Source organism: Pristis pectinata, chromosome 17, assembly GCF_009764475.1.
Source record: "Pristis pectinata isolate sPriPec2 chromosome 17, sPriPec2.1.pri, whole genome shotgun sequence".
Taxonomy (NCBI): domain Eukaryota; kingdom Metazoa; phylum Chordata; class Chondrichthyes; order Rhinopristiformes; family Pristidae; genus Pristis; species Pristis pectinata.
This window is the reverse complement of record NC_067421.1, coordinates 25709933-25736010: the sequence shown is the minus strand read 5'-3', so window position 1 is coordinate 25736010 and position 26078 is coordinate 25709933. Positions and strand designations below refer to the sequence as shown.

General features: G+C 41.1%; 1 protein-coding gene across 4 annotated transcripts in view; it reads right to left on the bottom strand.

Moving 5' to 3' along the window:
• sh2b3 (SH2B adaptor protein 3) overlaps positions 1-21965 on the bottom strand; it is a 144526-nt gene extending 122561 nt beyond the window's left edge. For 2 of the 4 annotated variants that reach the window (XR_007957700.1, XM_052032415.1), the window contains exons 1-2: positions 21457-21667; positions 11623-12447 (exon numbers count right to left, since the gene is read on the bottom strand). Coding sequence is in view for 3 of the 4 variants with exons in the window: in XM_052032415.1 (XP_051888375.1) it covers positions 11623-12447; positions 21457-21522 (891 nt within the window). In the remaining variant the exon portion in view is untranslated. Of the gene's footprint in view, positions 1-11622; positions 12448-20730; positions 21138-21456; positions 21668-21886 lie in introns of those variants that run through there. The other 2 variants (XM_052032418.1, XM_052032417.1) reach the window with 2 other exon arrangements.
• Positions 21966-26078: the final 4113 nt, after the last annotated feature.

The window sequence follows — 26078 nt, the reverse complement described above, 5'->3', positions numbered from 1 at the left end:
GACTCAAAACAAAATAACTGACACGAGAAAGTGGGCAAGAACTTATGAATGAATTTCTATCTACTGATATATCTGAGCAAACAAAATTTAGTCAATTTAAGATCATTTGAAAACAAGCTGGAAATCTGACAAAGAAGGATTATGCTGACATTAATTTGCTTCCACATCTGCAGCCTTAACAAAAAAGTTAAATATTAAAAGGTATGTGGATCAATGAAACCAGGGTCAGCAGTACTCTTCACAGAAAGTAACTACCACCTTGACTCACCTAAATTTAAAAGAAAATCTCTCAACTTTCCACTCAAAATTTGGAAAGGAACTTGGTGATTAAAACTGAACAGTGGTTGTGTTCATACAGCACCTTCTATACTGAAATGCAAAATGCTCTCCCCACCACACCACCAAAGCACTTTATGAATTAACCTAAGATAGGATTTAAATTCAGAGGGAGATATTTCCGTACTAATTTCCACAGCTGGAATGCAGACTTTTGCTCCTCCAGAGGTTCTTTTAACCATTCTCAAACTTAACCTTGGTTGCTTCTGAGGACCACACAAAGGCCTACACTCCTATCATGCTATTCAATGTGACAAATTTTTAAAAATTCAACTGCACTGAACTCAACTTTCAAAATAGAAAGAAATGGGGTCACTGGCTTGTGTTTAGGATGGAAGAAATGGTACACACTTGTACATAGCTGTTTACATATAGAAATGCTATTCATCCTGAACCAAACCTTGGACAACAAAAGGTCTGAACAAAAATGCCTGGATCATAAAAGTAGTTGTTTTACATCACATTCACTGCTGAGAAGGCATTAGAATTACCCGATAGTTCGGTATATTTTTCCTCAGAGTTTTTATTCAAGCCCGAATTTAGATTTGTGTAAACACTTCCACATACCAACTTAACTTTATATTCATATTTTAAACTAGCCAACGAAAACATAAGTCATCTCTCCAAGATGATTATTTAAAGATCTATGTGATAAATTTGAAGCAAAATCTTCCATAATGTAGAAAAAAAATGCATTTCTTGCCTTAAAACCAAAAGCAACAACTTGCCAAACAATTTGCAATGGCTGAAATTATGTAGCATTGTGACAGGAAGCATTTGAGGTGGGACTTGTATGAACAAATTTGCATTTTTATAGCACCTTATATTCATAGGGTGTCCCAAAAGACTTTCTAATCAATAGAGTAATTCAGAGCTGCAGTGCTGTTGTGTGACCATTTCACACTAAACAAGACCCCAAGTGCAAATGAATAATGGCTGTATCATCACATTTTGACAATTTGACATGGTGGGGCACCTTTGACTGGAAGGAGATGAAATATTAAACACATCTGACAACACAGCATTTTCTCATTGAAGTGTCAGCTCAGATTATGTGCTCAAATCAGAGAGATTCTTCAGTTTCAGAATGCCCCACACCTAATCTAGATATAGAACATAAAAATAAATGCAAAACAGGGAAATCAAATGCTCACGATCTCCTGCCGCCTACTTAGAAAATGCTTAGAAAAGTTCGATATCCTGCATGACTGAGTAACTGACCCACACAGTGACTGGATTAGGCACAATTAATGTAATAGACACATCAGCAAACATCCTCTGGTCTCTTAATTTGTCAGTGTTGCAGACCAATTCCCCTGCAAAAAAAAACGTTTTGCTGACAACATATTTAAGCAGACTATTGAGTCACAATCTTTCAGCAATCTATCTGCAACACCTGCTTCCTCGTAAGTCATTTCAGAGAAAACACTTCGCTTGTTTTCTGAGAAATGTGACAACAAGCACAGCTTTCGTTTATGAAACAGGAGATGTGGAACTTTGATTTATATTTTAGTAGTCAAGGGGCCATGGGCACTTAATGAAGGGTAGGCAGGGGGTGGGTGGGGGGGGGCTGCTCTGAAAATATAAGGAACAAACTGTACTTGTGTCAGCTAAGCAGAACACCATCATTATCAAAAGAATATCTGACAGTGCACAGAGGGAGCACATAAATAGATAAGTCGCTGTACTTAGTGGTCTGAAATTCAGTTCATGCATTCAATATGCAAACAAACATCACCTACTGGCCACTGCTTCACTGAGATCCTTCTAGGTTTCTACATTTAAAAATAAATTTTTATCTCATTTTTTTCCCCCACCTCCTTTCCCAATCTGCTGTCTCTGGCTGGATGGAATGCAGTAACAAGATCACCAGCAGCTTCCATTCAAATCACCCAAGCAACTCTTCTTGATAGCAGAATTAACTAGTGAGCACTGGCCAATTGGTCAGTGTGGAGGGCTCAACCCTCTCCTCACTGAGGAACCGCTGACTGACTGTAGCACTTACACTAACACTATAGTCACAATTACACTGGGACTAGGTCAAGTAGGCAACTTGGTCAGCATGGATGAAATGAGCCAAAGGGCCTGTTTCCGTGCTGTATAGCTCTTAGACTCTATGAGCAGTAATGAACCATATGGTACTTCTGCTTACTAGGTCATTATAGATGCTGTTTTCTCTTTTCTTAAATTTTCTTCTCTATTCCCCCCCCCTCCCCTTTCTATCAAAGGGGATGATTCTTTACTGATATATTCACCTCAACGCGGAACAACGTTATTGTGTGAATAAGTATTGGTAACTGCCGGGGCATCATCAAGATCAATCATACCTGTGCATCTCCATTTGAGGTCTATGCATAACAATCAAGGAAACTGCCCTCAGAATGCTGGAGTAATGAGGCCAATTGAAATTGGCATTTCTACCAAACTAGATCACAACAAAGAACCATAGAGGAGCAAATGCTGAAGGTTTGTGCACAGGTACAAAAATTACTTAAAAATGGAGATTTATCCCAAGATTGGAGGGGGGGTGGGGAGGGGGGCAGAAGGAAAAGAGGAAAGGTTGCTTCAGTAATTGACAGCCTTAGTCAGTTACCCTTGTTACAAGATGCTGGAGGAACTCAGCGGGTCAGCCAGCATCTATGAAGGGAAATGAACAGTCAACGTTTTGAGTCAAGACCCCCCCCCCCCCCCCCAGATGAAGGGTCTCGATACAAAACGTTAACTAATCCATTTCCCTCCACAGGTGCTGCCTGAATCGCGGAGTTCTGCCAACATCTTGCGTGTTACTCCAGATTCCAGCATCTGCATCCTCTTAGGTCTCCACCCTTGCATCAAATCAGGCACCAGGTCTCAGGAGAGATGCACAGAAATTCACAGTTTCATCAGAATGATAATAGGTTTTCAAAAAAAAGTTAAGAGTTAAATGAGGACAGTTTGTAATGAACTTGGCTTATATTTCCGAGCTTGGCTTGAAGGACAGTCTAACAAGATCATTTAAAATGAGGAGATTTGATGAGGTCCTTCTAGAGAACTACTTACTCCAGCAGGGTGAGATGGGTTGTTGAAGAGGGATTGAGGTTTTATAAAGCTAGGTCAATTAGGAGAGAGATTGTCATACACTATTACAACCAAAACTAATAAAAATTTGGCAGACTTTTAACAGGCATTTCTAAGTCAATTAAGACCAAGGTCAAGAAATTTTTGATTGGCATGGGAAAATGGGGTTGGGGTGCTGATCAACCACTAGCTCGTGAAAACCAGATAAACTCAAAAGGCTGACGACCTACTTCGGATCTGGTGCATCAGAGCTGGAACCTTCATAATCTGGTTATTAACAGTAACTTGCTAAGACATTGAGGGAGTTTACATGTGGGTAACAAATCTGGTGCTTCTCGTGCAATATTTACAAAAGCACTGTGCTTTAGTAATTGGAGTAAAACCCAAAAATGTCAAGTCAGCTTGCTAGTATTGCTTCCATGTGCTATACTGTATTAAACCATAATAGGTGTGTGACTCTACAGGTTACTCATACGGTGTGCAAGGCATCTTACCACAAGGAGAGAAAAAGAACTAATGACATACTGGCTCAAGTCACTTGCTTGACCCCACAGTGAGCTACAAACAGCAGCAGCAGGGGCTTGGAGCCTGCCACCTACCATCACTCAGACACAGGAGACTACAGATATTGGAATCTGGAGCAAAAAACAAAATGCTGGAGGAACTCAGTGGGTCAGGCAGCACCTGTCGAGGGAGAAGGAGATCAACATTTCAAGCTGAGACCCTTCATTTGGGCAGTCCAGATGAATGGTCTCAACCCACAATGTCAACTGTCCATCTCCCTCCACAGATGCTGCCTGACCCAGAGTTCCTCCAGCATTTTGTTTATTGCTCCGAAGCAAGGTGGATTTCTTTAAATGATGAGCAACACACAAAGGAGCTGGAGGAACTCAATGGGTCGGGCAGCATCTACGGAGGGAAACGGATAGTCAATGTTGTTTCCAGTCAAGACCCTTCATCAGGACTGATGGAATCTGATAGGAGAGGACAGTGGACCATGGAATAAAGGGAAGGAGGTGGGGAGGGGAACCAGTAGGAGGGATTCTTTAAATGATACCTGCTTCTCTGAATAAACTTTAAAAAAAACTCCATAATTGCAAAGCACAAGGGTACAGACATAAATCTATTTCAGTATAATCATGTACTGATCCCTTTGAATCAGTACAAAACCAGTAGCCAAGTTCCATTCAAAATAATGGGAATTCCTGAGATTCTTAGACATGAAAAAGCTTCATGTCCTGTCTGTGTCTGAATAGTGTGCTTTTTTTCTCTTGATCTATATTAGGTCTTTGTTCAAAAGATCAAGAATGCAAGTTGTTCTGCCTTACTTAAAGTGGCAAATATCCAAAACGTCTGCTCGGTGTACTGTTTTTCCTTTAAATCATATTACTAGATAGACTTTCTCAAAAGCTTCTTTTATCCTCTGAATAAATCCGAACACAATTGATAAATGTTATCAAAATAAACAAAAAGTAGCATTTTTAACCAGAGGTTCTAAACATCCCAGGATTCTACTCCAGATTACTGCACAAAGAGGTCTATAGAAATGCAAGCACACCTATCAGGATCAGGCTTGAATGTTATGGTCACTGCAGTCAACAGCCTGTTAAATTTATAGATGAAAAGTGTGACATGGATAAGATTCTGGAAGTTTACTGCTGCAATAGAAATTCTAATAAACATTTAGCAAAGGAAGTTACTTGTGTATAAAAATATTACAGGATGGAAATTTTATAGTAGTCATGAGTGTTTAGAATTCAACTGAATTACTGAACAATGGAAGGTTCAGTAATGCATCAGGTGGTTATACATCCAATACAAAAGATCATTTGAAACTTGAATGTGCCTAGAGGTAAAAAATTCAACTGCAAGAGCTCAGAGTTTTACAAAAAGGCTGAAAAGCAACACTCTGTATACAGTGCAAAAACACTCTGGTTTCCTGGTTACTGTTTATGTGTTGTTCTGCACTGGTACAAACTGGTTGGGGGAGGTGGGGGGTGGAGGTAGCAGGGGAGCAGAGAGTGGCAAGCAGTCAATCAATTTGCAACAAATGAAAATTTATAATTCCCTATACATATAGAAGTCATCCCATCTGGCATTTTTGCTTAACTGAAGCAATTGTCTAGGTCTTTAAGTACAGTGGCTTTTAAGCAGGACCAGGATCAGGTCAGCAGGAGCTGAGTAGCTGCAGAGAAAATTAAAGTACATGACATTCAATTGCCTTATGCTGTACGCATCAGAGCTACACAGGAAAATGTTCCCTTGCAAAACTGTGCCTGGAGGGATATTAAAATGGCCTTCTGCACTCTTGGCTGCAGGTTCTAGGGAGAAGCTTGAGGAACAGGCTGGAATATTGGTGAGAGAGTTTACTATTCAGAATGCTGGCTCAAGTCCCCAGTGGATAAACTGCTTAATCTTTGACCTCAGGAAGAATACATTTTAAGAGAGGTATGGTTTCCAGTGGTGTGTGTGAGCAGAGGGCATGGCTGTCTAGACCTTAGCAGGGGTTTGACGTTTTGGCTGCAAGAGGTCAATTCCATAAAAACTCTTGACCCAAGTGTAGTACTGTTAGTAAAACTTGCATATTTGGAAAAGGGCAAAAAGATAAAAAGACATGACTGCTCAGTGATATTAAAAAAAACAGCAAGTGTGGATGCCACACAAGACTAAATGTGGTCTCACCCTCCCATCATGCCATTCCCATCTCAAATATTCAATATTAAATTGGAACACATAGAAAATAGACACTAGGCGGTAATATTTGAAGGTATTCCTGTTAAGTTCTATGAGATTCCCAACTAACAAGAGTGCCTTTAAAACATATAGAAGGGAAGCAATGGAAGAACACGTAAAGCTTTCAGGGCCATGGTTTTAGTGTACAGCTGCTTTCTGTTTACTCTCACCTCAATCCATTTCTTAATTTGAAGCACTTAATAAATGCTGGTAAATGATTGTGTTTATTACTTCTGTGCAAAGCTGCTATTTGTTGTCAGAGAGCAAGGAATGATGCACCAAAAATAGAAGCAAAATCCAGATAAAGGGAAAAAAATGCATTTCCATGGTAGAACAACAGGAAACAGAGAACATCAAATGTTTATCTGAAAGTCAAAGGCTGTATGCAGTCCAGCCAAACCACTACACACAGCTTAAAGACAAATGAAAAAGATATTTTACATTTGTCAAAGTTGTTTTATAATATAGCATTTAGCCTTAATTTTATCCAATAATGGTTTTCACTTTAGTTCCCTTACAAAAGCACTAAATTGTAAATGTATTATAGATCAATATAACAATCAATAGATCAGAGGCTTCACTGTACATGGTAAGTAATGAGCTTGGACACTATCCAGCAAAAGCTCAGGTCATTCCAATGTATTGTCATCAAACACATCTTCCTCTCCCCTTCCAGAATTCTGTGGCACTCTGTTTCTCCTCCCTTCCCACCATCCAGGATCCCATATACTTGCTGGGTGAAACCGTAATTCACTAGTACTTGTTTCAATCCACAATACATTATACACTTGTCACAATCCATTCTCCTCTGCACTGGGAAGACCAATCCAGATTGGGAACAACTTTGTGGAACACGTCCATTTAGTAAGTAACAGTAGTGACCCCTAAGCTTCCAGTTACTTTAATTTCCCATCTCACAGGGGTTAGAAGATCCCTGTCATAGTGATTTAAAGCACAAAAACTTTCTACCCCACTTCCATGTAGAGTGCCATAATGATCAGGCCCTTCAAGTTCAGCTACTTTGGAGACCTGTTCAATCCACAACCCTGTCACTTCAATTCTCAGTTCTAATTCTGTTCTGTCCTCTTCACCTATACTCTGTTTGAATGCAACTTAAACCAAGCTCAAAGAACACCTCAACTTTCACTTAGGAACATCACAGCCCTAAGGGTTCAAAGATTTCAGGTAACGTTAAAGCAGCAATAGCAGGAACTTCCTCTAGAACCATTTTTTGTTTGATCTTTGGTCTTGCTAACTTCTTCCATCTCCCACCCATCACAGACCTTCTCTTAACATTTTTTCAGTTCTGGCACATAGTCGTTGACAGGAAGCGTTAATTTTGTTCCTCTCCAGCATTTTCTTTGTTTTTAATGCCGCAGCAACGTACCTGCTCTGCAGTCCTCCAATGGAGGAGTGTTTGACGGCAATACAATGAATGGAAATGAGCTGCACATGGACAATAAGTTTGAGACTGGGAACAATCGTTGCTCATGGAAACCATAGGGTACAAGACAGAAGAGATCACAGACCAAACTGGGAATGGCAAGAAAAAAATTTGGATAGCAACTCTGGGATATATTCATGACAAAACAATTGATATACCAGGAGGAAATATTTCCACAAAACATGAGTAATCTTGAAACCAAAATTAATACAAATCAAACATTCATAGCCTGTGACAATTCAAATACTTGTGCAGTCTCCTACATTAGGGAAAAAAGTCATTTGAATCCAATGTTATTGCACATTAGCCTTGAAATTCAGACAAAGCATTCTCTATTTTTACAGTTTTGGAAATGCATCTTCTCCCCCCCCCCCACCCCAAATACCTTCCCCCCCACCTACCCCAAATACATCCCCCCCTTTCCCCCACCACCCTCCCAGCCCAGAGGGAAAAACAGTACAAATGACCCTGGAAATTCAACAGTGCACATCCGGCCACAATTCACTTTGTATGTCTGGTGAGATTGCATCATCAATTGTGCACAAGATGAAGTTACTCCCAGTGCAAAGCAAACTCAAACATTATGGTGGAAATTAGACCCAAGTTGTCCAGGGAACAATCCTGGTTAGACATTCCTGAGGAAACCAGGTCTTCATAGCAAAAGACATCTACTGAAATTTTAAATGGTCATCAACTCCAGCAGCACATTCACAAGAATGCTCTTTAAGTTTCAAGGCCTGCAGTCCTTGGTGTTTGCTTACTTCAGCTGGCCATTTTTGTTTTAAATGGTGCTCCAAAGTGAAGGTGACTAGCACAACAGATTTAAATTGGCTGCTTAAAACAGATTGCCGGCATGGGAATTAGAATCTTAAGAAACCAGCTCAGAGGTTCAACCCAACCAACACTTAACAGGATAAGGGAATTGCAAATCAGCAATCCAACTAAGCAGTTCAGATAATAGAGAGCAATATTTTGTTTTCTAAATCCCAATAATTAATACCCATCTTAATTCTCCTACCAATTATTTGTCAACATGCATGAAATGCAGCAGATTGGCAGTGGTTCCGGCTGCTGATTCTTCTGGCTCAACACTTTACATAGAATTTTCCCTGATGGCGTTACATGTAGGACAAAGGTTTTGAAAGTCTATTGGAGGAGACAAGGTATATAACCCCACAGTAATAATTATGGCAGTTGTTATGAAACCAACACATCAATGAGTACACTGATGTCAAGCAAAAGATCCTAGCTTGCATTCTCATCATATGTTTATACGTTCTTTTGTATTGGGACAGATAAACAGGCAAAACAAAACATTGCAACACAATTATTTCCTACTGCACTGATGTATCAGAATTTTTTTTTAAATTTTTGTGGCTTTGCTTGAAAGGCAAATGGAGTTAAATAACATATACTACTGTAGGAAATGCTTCAGCCATTTGTACCCATACAGTCTCTTCAAGCAGACCGACCAACCAGTCCCACTCTCCTTCCCTACATTTTCCTTGCATGATGAGCTGCAATCCCTTCTGTAGTTGAATAGCTCACCCATCATTGTGCAAGGTCACACAGGAGGAAAAGCAAAATGATTAAAGGTACTGAGAAGTAGTACAAACCTTCAGCAATCTTAACTGGGAATTTAGGAATTCCTTCCCCGAATTTTCCTGCATCTTCATCTATCTCTCCTCTTTTAAGGCCCAACTCCTTCACTTAGCTTTCAGTCATTTTATGATTTTTTTTGTCTGATTACACTTCTGAGAGACAACTTGGTATATTTTTTGACATGAGAAAGAAATTTATTGTCAAGTCTTTAGGAGAAGAAAGATGAAAGAAAAAAAGTCAGAGGTGGCTCCCTACAAAACACAATGACCAGGAAGCATATGGTTAAATATTTATGTAACATCCAGAAGGGCACAAAACTGTAATGATGCTGCTGTTTAAAGGACGCCAGGGAACAATTCAGTTTAAACACACTAGTCAAGCAATAAGCCTCACCACCACCTCATAACCTTCAATTGTTTTTAAAAATAACCAAAGGAGGAAATATCCAAACAGATGGTAACTGCAGTTCTGCTGAAAATGTGATCTTCTGCTTCTATCCATGCAAGAAATGGTATGTTAAGAATTGATTTGTAAAGAATTTACCAATTCATTTAACTTCTTTGAATTCTTTCACAGAGATGAGCATTTCTTTTTAAGTGTCAGATTTGGCTTGGGAAATATGAAGCATAAAATGGTGATTCAACATGGTTTGAACCAAAGGAGAAAAAAAATAAATCAATCATAAGGGCCAATGTGGCTATTTAAATAGTTCAAAAGAATATTCAAATAATACCCAATATTTAAGGTAGCTAGTAAAATTGCTTTTTCAACGTCATACAATGATACTTAAGGGGCTTATGGTACTACAATTTGCCATCTTCAATAAACGATGGCCCACATTTATATATTGTAGTCTTTACACCGTCATACAAAAGACTGAGCAATAAACCAGAACAAATGTGAAAACACAAAGCACTAACCGTGGCATCAACCAATACCGTGCTTGAAAACTAATGCACAGATCCCAGCCACTTTGAATTGTAAAAAGCCTTGAAGTAGAGAGATACGAGCATGAATAAGCACAAACCCTTACCACTATGGTTTGAGACACTGATGTAAACACAAAATACAACTGTCACAAATATCATTAGACATTCTTGCATCCACTAACAAATATTATTGAACTTCAAGGATAACAAAAGGTGCTTCAAAATCCTTTATTCCAGGTGCCTCAAATAATTTATACACAAAAAGGTATGATTTTCAAATTGTACATGTGGTTTGTAAGCAGCGGGGAGAGATACAGCTTTACACAAATCATGGGTTGAACATGGAGGCTACACAGATTACTAATTATAGTATCATATCTCATGGCTCATTCTTTACTGTAAATTGGAGGAAGTATTAAAAACATGGAAATTAGATAAACTCACAACTTCTGATAATTCCTTATCTCTTCAAGAAATTATGTTCAGTTTTCTTTTACAAATTATCTTCAGGGTGGTAGTAGGCTAGGGGTCTGTCAGTTTTTAAAAACACTAATGCTGGCGAGTGGGGGATGGGGATACTGCCAGGGGTGGGGTGGGGAGGGAAGAGAAGAGCACTGAAGTCTGAAGTAAATTGTGGGATCAGTGACCAAGAAAATGTCTTCAAAAGCAAGGAACTGCACATGGTGTGTCAACAGTAACTACAATATTTGACTCAGAGGACAGACAGGCATCATTAGCCCTTTCTCCCCCAACATAATACCAGGAAGAATGACCAAACAAAGCAGAAACATACTGGATTGCTGAAGGCTTGGCAAAACAGACCTGTGCTTAGCACTGGCTCTGCAATGAGTGGAAGTGACATCAATATCTGGTTCAAAAACAGTAAGCAATGGACTAGAATCACACTACCCAAACTACTCCAAATGTTTGGACCAAGTGGAGACTATTAACTGCAGATGTGTCTGGAAGGACACCCTGATGATCAAATCAATGATGGAGTTGATAGATTTGAGCAAATTGACTACTAGTGGACCTACATTTCGTGCCTAGTTAATGGTCTTAACTTTGAAATGTGCTACAGCATGCAACTTGCAGCACAAATCTTACCACATGGCAACACAGAAGTTCAGCATACGAAATCTTAATCCACCACTAAATGGTAACTCAAAATTCCTATCCAGTAATAGACAACAATTAAAAGGCACATCTTTATCATGCTGGATTTAGAAACACCTGTTTGGTGCTGGCAGAAGACCAAACCAAATATGAAAACAGATGTTGATGTGAGAGAGCTCAGATAAATGCTCATTATCTTACAGGTCTGTGGGGTTTATTTATGTAGATTTTTACAATTGCTTAAGCAGATGCCTATCGTATTTAGAATGGTTCCAGCTTCAGGCCCACCGATTTGGTACAAAAGTATCAAAACCTGTTATCACAATAAACTTTAGTTTAATCTGAAATTAATCCTTCAATTGCCTTATCACAAAGAAAATTCCCCCACTCTGAAACTGCACGTACCTTTGGTGGATCAAACAACTCCAAGATGTATTCGTCACCCTCGCAGGACTTTGCCCTTCGCACAAGCAGCCTACATTTTTGCCATCGTGTCCCCACGTCCATGCTTACGTCATCCACCACCATATAATTTAATATATCTTCCTTGCGGATGTCATGGACCTCTTCTTTAGATGGAGTTCTTGAACGAGTGAATTTATGAGTCAGGTTTTTCAACCATTCTTTTTCAGGTGAGTTGGCTACTGCAGAAGCTCCTCCTTTTCTTTCAATCACTGTAGAGTCTGCTGATTTTCTCCGGAACAGACCCCTTATACTGCCCCCCACAGTCCTAGTAAACTGCGTCAATGCTTTTGGTCGTTCAAGCGAAGGGCATGCAGAGATTGAAACATCTTCAGAGCTTCGAGCTTTTGACGAAAACTGAAGGTGCGTGTCAGAACCCCTTTCTGATGCCTCAGCACTGTTCACCTCAGCTTCCATCTTGGGTAAAACCAGACCAGAAGAGCCATCAGGATTCTTCCTGCCCGTTTCCCTGTAATCCTGTACTCCTGTAAAGGGCACAACACTACACCTGTTCATAACAAATCCCTCCTTTACCTCATTCCTGAAGTACTGCTGAAAAAGATCGGTAAAATATGAAGAAAATTTTTCAGCCCCTTGTATGTCGTGATTTGGATTTTCATTTGCAAACAGCAAATACTGCCTGGCAAGTTCCCTGGCAGCAGCATGGGCATGTAGCTCACAGAACTCTTTCCAGCTACGTGGCTGCGTCAGAGACCCTTGTTCTACAGTGTCGCCATTCATTGCAACATCTGGCACTGCTGAATTATGCTGGAAAAAGAAAAGAAACAAAATACCATGTTAGTCCTTTGGAGGAAGGCAAAGACAAAATAAAGATGACAAGTAAACAAAAAAAAATCTGGGCCCATTACACATATCACAGCAAGCGCCTCTGGGCAAATGCATCCCTCCACACGATTATCCCTTCAGGAAAACGATCTTAAAAGTTATGTAGGAGCCATAAAGAAAATAACTAAATCTTTGGAGTTAGAACTAAGGCCTCACAAAGACCATTCAAGTTGATTGTTACAGGCATACATACCCAGGGTACAAATGCCATAAAAGTTAGTTTTTTGCAGCAGCAGCCCAGTACATTAAAAACATCACTACATAAATTACATAAAGTTAAATTTCAGTACATTGAGATTAACAAACTTATATTAAATCAAAAAGATATTTACTTGATCTACAAAAATTTAATTTGTTAAAAATAATCAACTCTCAGTGTAAGAAATCACAGTCCTCAGATAAGCATCCAGAAGATGTTTAATTTGATTTTACATTGCTATTATTTGCACATTATGCAGCATTTGAGAATAATGTCTGTGAATCAAAATCTGCTTCTATAAAATTTTGGACTTTCCTCCAGTGATTTAGTTGATAAATTCACCGCACTCTATGCAAACAAGCCATGCAGACTGGAAGAATCAATCTACAAAATGTCATTGATTCTTTTGGCCTCAGAATTAAAGGAAACAGGAGAGGAAAAAAAAGTTTGCATTCACACTCAAATGAATTACAAACTTTCTTCATGAGATAGCACTTAGTTATGTATTTAGGAAAATTTTGCAATTTTGAGAGTAAATTAATTTATATTTTCAAGTCTTTCTTGTCTTGCTCTTTGAGCCTTTAGACTCCCTATAGCCTATCTATCATCTACAAAGCCCAAGCCAGGAATGTGATGAAGTGCCCTTCACTTGCTGGATATGTGCAGCTTCAACAACATTCAAAAAGCTCAACATCATACAGGAGATAGCAACCCACTTGATAAGCACCCCACCTACAACTCCACTCTGATGCACAGTAGCAGCAGTTTGTACCATCTACAAAATGCACTGCAGCAACTCACTAAGACTCCTGAGATAGCACCTTCCAAACCCACAACTTCTACCGGCTAGGAGGATAAGGACAGCAAAACCATGGCACCACCACCACCACCTGGAAGTTGCCCTCCAAGTCGCACAACATCCTGACTTGGAAATACATCACCGTTCCTTCACCATCACTGGGTCAAGATCCTGGAACACTCTCCTTAACAGCATTGTGGGTATACCCACACCTCAAGGACTACAGTGATTCAAAGTGGCAGCTCACCACCTCCTTCTCAAGGGCAATTAAATGCTGGCTCAGCCTGTGAAGCCCACATCCCTTGAATGGATTAAAAAACAGAGCCACTTTTAGTTTCGTGTTAATTTCTGACAGGCAAAATGTAGGAAAAGCATCATATTTAATGAAGCAGCTGTGAAAAGAATAAAGAATAAATTTCCCAATAAAAAAATCCATTAAATCAGATGAAATAAAACAATATTAATTCATTACTTATCTTGGGGTCCGAGTCCATAGGCCGCTCAAAGCGGCTGTGCAGGTCGACTCTGTGGTTAAGAAGGCATATGGTGTATTGTCCTTCATCAATTGGGGAATTGAATTTAGGAGCCGAGAGGTATTGTTGCAACTATATAGGACCCTGGTCAGACCCCACTTGGAGTATTGTGCTCAGTTCTGGTCGCCTCACTACGCTGTTGTGGAAGCCATAGAAAGGGTGCAGAGGAGATTTACAAGGATGCTGCCTGGAATGCAGAGCATGCCTTATGAAAGTAGGTTGAGGGAACACGGCCTTTTCTCTTGGGAGTGACGGAGGATGAGGGGGGACCTGATAGAGGTATATAAGATGATGAGAGGTATTGATCGGGTAGATAGTCACAGGCTTTTCCCCAGGGCTGAAATGGTGGCCACAAGAGGGCACAGGTTTAAGATGCTGGGGAGTAGGTATAGAGGAGATGTCAGGGGTAAGTTTTTTTTTACTCAGAGAGTGGTGAGTGCCTCGAATGGGCTGCCGGCAATGGTGGTGGAGGTGGATACGATAGGGTTATTTAAGAGACTGTTGGATAGGTACATGGAGCTGAGAAAAATAGAGGGCTATGGGTAAGCCTAGTAATTTCTAGGGTAGAGACATGTTCAGCACAGCTTTGTGGCTGAAGGGCCTGAATTGTGCTGTAGTTTTTCTATGTTTCTACTAGAAAATACATTGAAAATGCCGACAATAAATCCAAATGCTTTTGGTGTGCGATTTCATTCAGGGATAACATTTTACATAAAATGATTAACAAAGTAACCAAATCAGTTGTAGGCACCTCCACAGAATTGCACTCAGAATGAAATAAGTCAACAGTGACGGTAGAACCACCTGCTCTGTCAGCATAAAGACATTCAAACACCAATAGTTATCTCAAAACATAATCCCAAACTCGCAAGGAAGGAAATTACTTAGCTTTGTTTTTTGCACATCACTGGGCTTTTGTGGGAGGGGACAAGGGGAAAAAGGGGGAAAAAAAAGTACCTTTGAAGGCGGTCCTGCATTTCCAGGGGCACAACATAAAAAGATGACTGAGAGAATACAACGTTGCCTGGCTTCTTGTGCCTTTTGCTGGATTTTCATTTGACAGAGAGTGACCCAAATTTAAGTCCATCTGCTCTGGGTGCTAGTTAGTGCTCACCACCAGCCCCCCAAAGATCAGAGAACCGACAAGTTTCAGGGCTGGAGGACTTCCCACAGCGTGGTCGTTAGATCATTGTTACTGCTACTAATCCCTCAGTAATGAAGTTCTTCCATCCACCTTTGATATTTTGAACACAAATTAACTAACTTTATTAAGATTGCTGCTTAACATTGCTACATCTTTGTAGCTTTATGCAGCTATTCAACAGGACACATTTCCTGCTTATCTAGTCAGTTGTGTTAGAGCAGTAGTTCCCAAACTTTCTGAATGAAAGCCTCATTTGTTCACACTCACTAAAACGTGCATCACATTCCCACCCCCGTAAATACTTGAAGATGCCATGGGTTGTTTCTTTTATGGAGTTGGGACTCCCGCAGGAATTCTGGCTTTGCTAGCATTCCTACAGTTAGAGCAGCTAGCATGCCAAGTATATTTAACTGTACTTTTATTTTTATTGTTAACTATTTAACTAAATTACCTCAATGCTTTTAAAACCTATAGAATCCTTGTAGGTTTTAGCATTCTCAGCCCGAGGGAGTCCCAGGGTGGTAACTGCTGTGTTAAATGTTAGTAGCATATTAACTGTTATTTAAGACTTGTTCATACAACCCAAAAATTCAGCTGTGATGAGCAAATGTATTATCCTATAGACTTGTGCTACAAGTAGTTTTTTTGTACTACACAAGCATGCAAGACTACAAAAAGTTACATATTTGTCACAGGAAAGTGAACATTGAAACCAACTAGAGAAATAATGCATAAAACAAAAAAAAATTCTTTGGATTCACAATACTGTTGTAATAGTTAAAAACAATCCAGTTTGGTTTCATGACTTTTTAATATAAAAAACATTACTGTATAAACGTTATTGCAATCCTTGCAGAATTAAACAATGAACATTCGTCAGAAACTTGTTTACCATAAATTGTGCCTAGTTACCACACAAGGATTCACTGACCATTTTCAAAAGGACTTCTGCCTATGCTTTAGTTCACACCTATATTAATGATTGACAGATTGGTCTATAAATAATCAAACTTGAGGGGGAGAAAGTTTTATCTAAATAAATAGTTTTGGACTGTGGTTTATCTTTTATCAAAAAAGCTACTTTAAAAAAGACTTTAAAGAAATGAGAAATTTATATAATGCTTTTTGATAACCTTGGAATTCCTAAGTTACTGAATACTTTTGAAGAGTGCATAAATATCATGAAGGCAAAAGCAGCAGCTATGACATATTTGCAGAATGGTCCAATAAATAACAAAGTGAAAATTAGATTACACAGACTATCATTGGGGCAACAAAGTTAAAAGAACAACATCAGCTCTCCCTGATCTTAAAGGCACATCTACCAAAAACAACAGAACAAAACAGTCTGAGATTTAATGTCTTACCATGAAAAAGAACATAACACTTTTTACATAGCACCTCAAAACCAATTATGAGTGTAAAACTTCCATAAAATTATACTAAGATACAGGCACCAATTAAGTGCTGACAATCTGGAGTGGGGTTGTAAACTTAAACCAAAGGGCAAAAAAATACCAACATATACAAGGAAGCTCTCAAATTAATACAAGAAACCTTAATAAAGAAATGGAACTTCAAGGCAAAATTCTACTGCTGATTTTGCTGAGCAAATACAGTCACCCAGCTCTCATGAAATGACACAGTGTGTGTGTGGTGGGAGATGGAGTCACCATTACAGGAAAAATAATGTGTTTCAAATTCAATAAAATTAGTAGCATGTTATTTTACAAGTTCTCACAACAACACAAGTAAATTGCATTAATTGCCAAAGCAAGTAAGCAAATTTTCACCTATCATTCAAATTTTAATCCTCAAATGCCTTGCATCTTGAAAGCAAGAACTCATGTATAACAAATTACCAAAGGATTATGCATGTGTTCATAAAATCTTGTCAAGCTACTAAGCAATCCCCACTCCCACTCAGTGCCCACAGTTGAGACAGCACCAGCCATCTGGACAATTATTTCCTCTCTTTAAACTAGGGGGAAGAAATGTCAAACACAGCAACCTGAATCAGACAAAATAAAATAACACCAGATCAATCTTTAAAAAAAATAAGTGCCCCCATTTTCACAGAACCTGAGGTAGTGTCAGCCATTGAATGGTGGAGCAGTCTTGAGAAGCCATTTGAATGTCCCCTGCTTTGACTTTTTAGTAAAAGTATTGATTCAGGTCATTTCAGGATCCAAGGGCACTAGTTGCCCTTTGCTACTTTAACCATGTAGGAGGCCAAACGTTAGTCTATTCAATGTCATCAAACACAACCCTGCTTCAACCTATGCTAACTAGATGGTGGTCAGCAAGCAGACCCAGAGATGTTCAGTGACCAATCAGCACCCTTACACAAGTCAACCAAGAGAAGGCAGACCCAATATCAAACAGGGACATGCTGGTATTGTTCAGAATCACTACAAATGGAATGGGAAACTGCATTTTCAGTACAAATCATGTACTAAGTTTGACCTGTGAGCTCCATACTTTTAACTTAAGCAACACCATTCTATGCCATGGTACATTTTCTGCTACTGTACGCTTGCACTGCTAGTCGGGGCTCCTGATGTTGCAGATCCCCACACCCAGCACTACTGGTGCACAAGGGCCACAACTTTAAATCAATTCCAGAAGCTGAATCTGGCACACACATTTCATGTGACAGATCTGACAAAAGACTCTTCATCTGGTATATTAATAATTTTTGTTAAACATTGGTGGGCTTGTCATTTCCTTCATTTTCAAATCTGGCCTGTTAATTTAGCAGTGCATCTGCACATCAGGGGCAGTTCAAGTAAAGGAAATTCATCCTTACGGAATTCATAAATCACAGCCAAAAGAATTTGACATACGGAATAAAAATGCACTCTTACAGAATTTAAGCAAGACAAAAAAACTAAATGAACACAAATGTGAAAGAAACAACAAATTTTGTCAATTTATGTTAAGGGTTTGCATTATGGAGAAAAAAAATTACAAAATGGGATGGTTTTCTAGGAATGTAACCACTCCATAATGCAGGGGTACACTGTACATGATACTGAATCTTCCCCACCAGAAAGCTGCTAGGTAAACGTGCCCAACAGGCATTGTACTTTACATTCAGTTTCACTGCACAACAGGATAAGAGTAAATTCTATTCCAAAATATGAACAACGCATGTCAACATGTAAACGATTACCAATTTGCTGATGTTCTTTACCTCAGCTGGAATGCCGTGCTATTATGGGATGCCATGCCATTCACCTGACAAAGAACCGATTAAATTCATTGTGACTGGAAATGAAAGAGAAGGCATTCGGCCAATCAAAACTATACCAGCAAACAGTGGGGGGGGGGGGGGCGGAGGGGTGGGGGCATAGATTTTACCCTCACATTTAAAACAGTACTCTGGATACGTACTTGAACAGTTGTGACCTGAAGGGAAATGGAGCAAGTCCTGGAAGGTGGGATTAAGCTGGACAGCTCTTTCTGAACCAGCACAGACATGATAGGCTGTGTTGTAAATTTTCTAAGATTCTAGGATGCAATGGAATGGGTCATCAAATGCATGCCAATTCACAAACCTATTTCTAAAAATACCTGAATGAAACAGTGTAACCATACAACTTGGTTACAATGCTGGGAAATTCCTCTTGTGCAGCAAAGGGGAAGAAGACATTATAATGAGAGATTGCCACACACGTGAATTACACAATACCAGTTCAGTAAATACACTTCTCTTTTCTTAGTTAGAAGTATTGCAGACCAAAACGAAATTAATTTGAGTGATCCATTTACAGATAATCTGATGAAACCTCTGTAAAAGGGAATCTACCAACAAAAGCTAAGTCTAAATGACACATTGGGCTTTATGGTGACTGTTCCAACACATGCATACATTACTGGAACACTCTTCATCTACAGATCTCCAGAAAAGTTAGGTGTGGACGTGTTTGCCTGCGAATATTTTTGCCACATCCCCTTCCCTGGCCCCTACGTAAATGCTTTTATCAGGCTCGACAGCCCATGGATGACTCAGCTCCTTACCAAGCACAGCTTTCTGTACAGAACTACCCTTCAGCCGAAGGCATTTAACAGAAGTAATTGGATTAAGTTGTCAGACAAGCCACGCTGCATGTCCAATTAGAATACATTCAACAACAAATTCTACAACTGCAAAAAAAACAAGAATACTAATTACTAACTCCAGTATTCCAGCACTTTTAAATAACAAATTAACTCACGATGTAGATCATCTATGGCAGAACAGCCCATAATGGAACATTACTGGCAGTGGTAGCTAAAGTAGCTTTTATTGCCCTTTACATATACACACACAAAAGTCTAACTTTAGGGACCATGGAAATGCATTCCAGTTTTTTTTACTTGACTGGAAGCAAGATACAAAATGTCACTGAGTGACCTAACCACACAGACCATTATAACCAAGGCAAAAATGTGTTCTCAACCAGTATCCATATTTACCAGCAAGAGCCACTGATAGAAATCAGGACAAGAGGAAAAACAGCACCTTTAAACTTAAATACATTCTTACAACTGGCATCTTGGATTTCAGCAGAAAAATTTCACGTGTCAGTTGTACAACCTGCCCATTTTCCAAGGCACGTCTGGGCTGGTTGAATCTGTCTGACCCAAAGTTCAAAATGAAAAAGTGACATCAGGTTCCAGCAAGGCTCAAGCCAAATGATGCTTTTGCAGATTACCAATACTACGTCTCTTCCACAACATTTGGCAGGCCATCTGTGCCAAGTGCTGACACACTCACACATCAACTGTCTCACACACACAGCGTCTCTCTCCGTTCATACACCTAATCTGCAAAGGAGGGATGAGAAGGTGCACAGAGGAATTGGTGACATGGGCCGAGGAAAATGATGGGCATGGAGGACAGACTACAGAGATTTCAGGGAGTTAGCCCGCCCCGGCAGCGATGGATTGGTAGGACCTAGTCCCCGGGTTGTATTGGATCCGCATCACTCCCCACCTTGGGTACGAGAAGAAGCCCCTCCGTCAGGGCCATCAGTGTTCAGTGTCACCCAGATCCTCACTGAGGCATGATGCAGGACAGCTGATGAAAGACCCTTGCTGGTTTTCAATGAACCACAAGATGACAGAGTATAAAATGTCCTTACAGTATAAAAAAAAGTGCTTACGTAGTTTAACCTGCATCTCCTCCACCACAATCGATATGCTGATTATTGTAAATTGCCACAATTAGGCAAAAGTCAGTACTACATTTCTAAAACTTTGCCCCGTCTCGTTCACAACTGAGCCTCAGTTTCTGAGGTACAATCTGCGATTGAAGTAGGCTTTCAAATTCTGAACATCTTAAAAAGAGCTCCATGTGACGGTGATAGATACAGCAACATGTTAAATCAGGCACCTTTCAGGAAGATTAAACGTGGTTTACGTTTGAGTGATAGTTTGCTTAAAGTTACCCTTTGAAGACATAGCAGTTAATTCGTTTAAAAGTTGCAACCGTGCACTCATCCATTCGTGCTTCGGCGAGCGCAGCCCTGTGTAAATCGCTCACCTGACCAATGCCTTTGACAAACCCGGTCTACTTTTGCAGCCTCAGCAGTGGGAAATCCGTGTTTTGCAGAGCACCATCCATGCGATGCTGGCGAGCATGGCTTTTAAAATAAGGCAGTGACTCCCCCGTGGTACAAGCCCTCCCCGACCCTTGATCTCTCCCGGAGTACGGAGGCAGTAGCGGCGGCGAGCCGAGCTCCAAACTTCTGACACCACCATGTGGTCTCTACAGCCGCGAAACGCGTGAGTCACAGTAACCAGCCTCAGCACGCGTTTATTGGGACGGTACCGACACTACGGCCGGTCAGCACAGCTCCCGTGGCAACATTTTGTTTAGAACTTCAACCCACACTTCAAAACATTTCAGGGAGCCAGTCGGCAACGGGCGCGATGCGACTGCTATCCCAGTTCCTCACAGGCAGAGATGAAGTGGTAAGCGAGCGCCCTGCCAGGAACCCGCTACAAACGCTTTGTAAACAATAAGAGATTCTCTCTCCACACACACACACACACAAAAGCAGTCGCTACCTGCGGCAGAATTCTTCACGACCTCGCTCACCCATGTTGTCTAAACCTTGCTATTTCAGGAAGGAAATCCAAGCGCGGAAAAAAAAGCTGAACCCATCATTTCCGCTGACAAATAGACAGTTGAATGGGGCTCGGGTCGATTCCGTCAACATTTAAGCAGCACTAGCTGCGACACAAAACAGGCGCACTTATCTTTCACCTTCTGCACTTCTCGCGGCCAGCGATCACTCATTGGGCTCCGCTTGGACTCGGCGCGGCCAATCATCTCGTTACGTAACTCGCGAGTTCAGCAGGAGTTAAACCCCAATTTGTTGGCCAACAGTGGCCTCTACATGCAGTTCCGTGAAGGCAGAATCCGAGTATTAACTGAAAGAAAATACCATCTGCCCCCTGAAAGGGCAGATTCCCATTAAACGCCCCCACCCCGAAATGTAGAGGCGAATCAACCAGTTACACACACTTATATTGTTTGAAAAGCTAAATACTAAACACACACACTGCATCTGCAGCTTAATCAAAAGCGTCCAAAAAGGGGGCAGTCCCCCAAGAACGTTAATGCGACACACCAATTTCTTATCGAGTTTCAAAGTCTTCATTTCAATAATGTTACTTAGCTTTGAGAAACTCACCTTATCCTGTTGACATTGATAATGATTAACTTCTAGGCGCTCGACGCGTTAAAGTTTTAGTTTCGTTCCCAGCAGTCGAAAGTTAAACTTCGTTTTGTTTTTAAATTGCACGAGGGAAGGCAGGAAGAGAGAGAGAGAGCTGTGAAGTATTCATCTATCGGTGGCTATTGTGCATCGTTACCTGGAATGCTAATAACTGTGCCAGGATCACCAAACTGTCCACGTAATTCGTACTTTTTAGTTATTTAATAAACTAGTTAAAAGTTTCACTTCTATTTCTTTATTTGATACATATATGTGATTATATTTGCATCAGCACTGAATTTTACACATAAGTAAACGTGTAAACTGCACAAAAATGGGGAGAGGGATTGGGCAAAGAAGAATGAATGGCGGGGGGGAGAAAGAGGTGGGGCTAGTGGGGAAGGGAAGGGTTGGGGAGAGAGGGAAGGTAGTAGTGGGAAAGGAGTGGTGGGAAGGGGGTACTAGAAGAGTACTGGGTGGGGGAGGGAGGATGGAGTGGAATGGGTCTGAAGGGACGAGAAGGATGGGGAAGGGATTGAGGAGATGCAAGAGAGGGAAGGGAGAGGGAAAGGTTTGAAGCAGGAAGGGGAGAGGGTGGTGAAGGAGGGAGTGGGAGGGGAGTGGGAGGGAAGAAGGGGGAAGCAGGGTGCATGGAAGGGCATGAAGTGAGAGAATGAGGGCAGGAGAGTTGAGGGCAGAAGAAGGAATTGAGGGAAGAGGTGAGGTGAGAGAATAGGAAAGGGTGCAAGGGGATGAGGGAAGGGGTGGAGAGGAGAGAAAGAAGGGGCAAAGGGGAAAGACAGGACGGGGTGGGAAGATGGATTGTGGTAGGGGAGGGTTTGTTGAAGGACTGGGGAGAATGGGGAAGAGGAAGGGGCAAGGAAGGGAGAGGCAAGGAGAATAGAGGAAGGGGTGGAGGGGAAGGGTGAAGAGCGAATGGCAATTAAAGAATTGGAAAGAGGAAAGGGTGGCATTTAAAGGGAGGAAGGGGAGTGGAGTGTGAAGTGGACATGGAAGGGAGGGAAGCATTTTAAGTGAGGAATTGGTACAGAGATTGAAGGGGGGCCGAGGGGAAGGCAGGGAGGTGAAGACCTGGAAGGTAAAAGAGAGAATGAACTTTAGGGGAGAGAGCAAGGAAGGGCTGACTGGGGAGAGGGACTGGAGAAGAGGGAGTGGGAGAGGAAGAGGTATGGAGCCGGAACATTGATTACGATAGGAGAGGGACAGGGGAGAAAATGAGGATGAAAAGGAATGAGGAGAGAAAGGGAAGGAAAAGTGGGATCAGTAGGAGGCAAAAATGGATCATTGAGAGAAAGGAGATGATCGGTGGGGAGATGGAGACACGAGGAGTAGGTGGAGCAGGGTAGGTCAGGGAGTGGGGAGAACTGGGTGTTAGGAGAGAGTGGAGTTTGAGGGAGTACATGGAGAGAAGGGGGAATGGGAGGGGTAAAGGGAAGAAGGGAGTGGAGGGCGGATAAGGAGATTGGTGGTGGAGAATGGAGATTAGGAGAAGAAAAGGTGGTGTGGGGAGACAGAGAGGTTTTGAGAAGAGGAGGAGGGATGAGAGGGGAGGTAATTTTTTTAATTGAATCAGGGGATAAGCATGCATACAGCAAGGCATTATTTATTTGCCTTCTCCACTTATCTTTGAGAAAGTGGTAGTCTGGTAGCCAGTTAGCTTCTTGCGCTGCTGAAGTCTCTATGTGGGAGGATGCTCCCACAATATACTAGGTTGCAAGTTGCAGGATTTTGGCTCAGCATTGACAAACAAACAATTATAAAATGTATAGTCAGGATCGCACACAACTTGTTTGGAAATTTGCAGCTGAAGGTGTTCATATGAGTTGCCATTTTGTTGTTTTAAGTGGTGTGAACATCCTTCTGAAGCTGTGCAGTCAAAAAAGCTGTGTTGATTTGCCGCAATACTTTTTTTATAATCACCACACGTTATAACCCAAGTGATGGATTGGCACCAATCTAGCAGGTTGCCTCCTTTGATGGTATCAACATTCTTATATTCATACAGTTACAGAGTCATACAGCATGGGACATTTGGCCTACCGTATCCACATCAACCACTGGGCACCCATCATATTAATCCCAACTTCCGGCACTTGGCCTTGGCATTTCAAGTGCTCATCTAGATACTTCTTAAATGCTGTCAGCGACTCTGCTACCACGACTCTTTCAGGCAGTATATTTCAGGTACTCATCCCTCAGGCAGAGTTTGAACCAAAGGATTCCCTCCTCCCTCTCCTGACCTTCCCTTCCCACCACCTTTTCTCTCTCTGCCACTTCTGTCTACTCTTTGCTCTGATACAGTTTGAAGGAAAACACCTTTAGTTTTAACTGAAGCTAATTCCAGCTCATCTAATATTAGTCAGACAGCCTAACACAAAGGCAGTGGAGTGGTAGAAGTCGGTGGTAAGATTGATCTAGGTGTCATCAGATGTGTTGTCCACGATATTGTATTTTCAAACACCGGTGTTGATAAGTAACATGAGGAATACCGGGGAGTTGAAGGTGAATTGTTGGAGGGAGTGGCCACAGTGGATGGACTGCAGCTGGGGAAAGCTTGGAAAGGTGGGCAGAGGGTTTGCAGGGATGCATTAGAAATAGTGGACTCGCTCAGTGACAAAGAAGTAGAAAAACTTCCTGAAAGGAGCAGAGAAGAAAGTTTCTTGGTGACATCTGGTAATGGAAATGATCCTGGAATGAAGAATAGTTTTCACAGATGACAGCATGGCCTGGAAATCCTCTGGGATCCAATCAGATCCAGCATTGAATGACAAAACCTGAATGTGTGTTTTAGATGTTCACAATTTTTCACTTTTGACTTAGCAAAGATATTCCACAGTCAGAGCAAGAAGGACCTTAGCTGGGCATAAGAGCACCAAAAGTGGGCTTCAGGATAAGGAGCTGGTCCCATGGCATAATATTAAGCAAGACTGGCCGATGTTCGGTGGAATCAAGAAGAATGAGACGTGATCTGATTGAAACAAACAAGATTTTGAGAGGAGACAAGAGACTCCAGATGCAGGAATCTGGAACAACAGTCAAAATGCCAGAGGAACAGCAGGTCAGGCAGCAATTGTGGAGGGAAATGGACAGTCAACATTTTGGGTCAAGACCCTTCATCTGGACTGAAAGATAGAGGGGAGGTAGCCAATATAAAGAGTTAAGGGGAAGGAGTGGAGCGAGAGCTGGCAAGTGATATGTGGATCCATGTGAGGAGGGGTGATAGACGGAGTGAAAAAGGTAACAGCGGCTGGGAGGTGATAGGTGGAAGCAACAAAGGGCTCCAGATGATGGAATCTGATAGGAAGGAAAGGTGGAAAATGAAATCAAATAAAGGAGGCAGGGTGGGCAGCTGGAAGCAGTAGGGGGAGGAGACCCAATGGGGGAGTGTGTGGGCAGATGGAATGGATGGAGGAGGGGAAAGAAACAGGGTGATGGGGAGTTGGGTAGATCAGGAGGAGAGAGAAAAAGGACAGAGTGGGGAAGAGTTTTGAGAGGGATTGAAATGTAAATGTCGAGAGGTTGTTGAGAGGGATTGGCTATTTAGGATTTAGGTGACAAGTAATCTCTGTTTTGCAAGGCATTGCAAACCCACTTCTCTACCTCTGTGTATTTAGGACTGACACATGTGCATTTTTGGATACTAAAGGAATCATGTAAGTCTTTTGTAAATGATTCCAGTTTAGGTCAATGGCAAAGAGAATTAAAAGGAGAGCTGATGGCACATGTGTGAGACAAGAATAAGCTGCAGGCCTCCAGGGAAATAATGAGAGAGGAAAGGGAGAAATGGAATGCTCTCCTGGGAGTTGACATGGACCTGATGGGCCAAATAGGATATAGACTTGATGCACAGCATGAACAATGATCTTACAGAATCGATGGGCATTATTGATGGGTGAATAGCCTACTCCTTCCTTTAACTTTTAAGCTTTTATAATCTGCTTCAGTGACATAAATTGAAGAATAAATATATTCCACTTTTATTTAGAACTGCTTCACTATGACTATTTTCATTACAGCATTATTGCAGTAAACAGGAAACAAAACAGGAACATATTAAGTAGCATCATTAAACAATTTATTGCACATTAGCAGGATATTAACAGGTAAATATTTATCAATATAATGAGTTTCATAAATCTGAATTAAT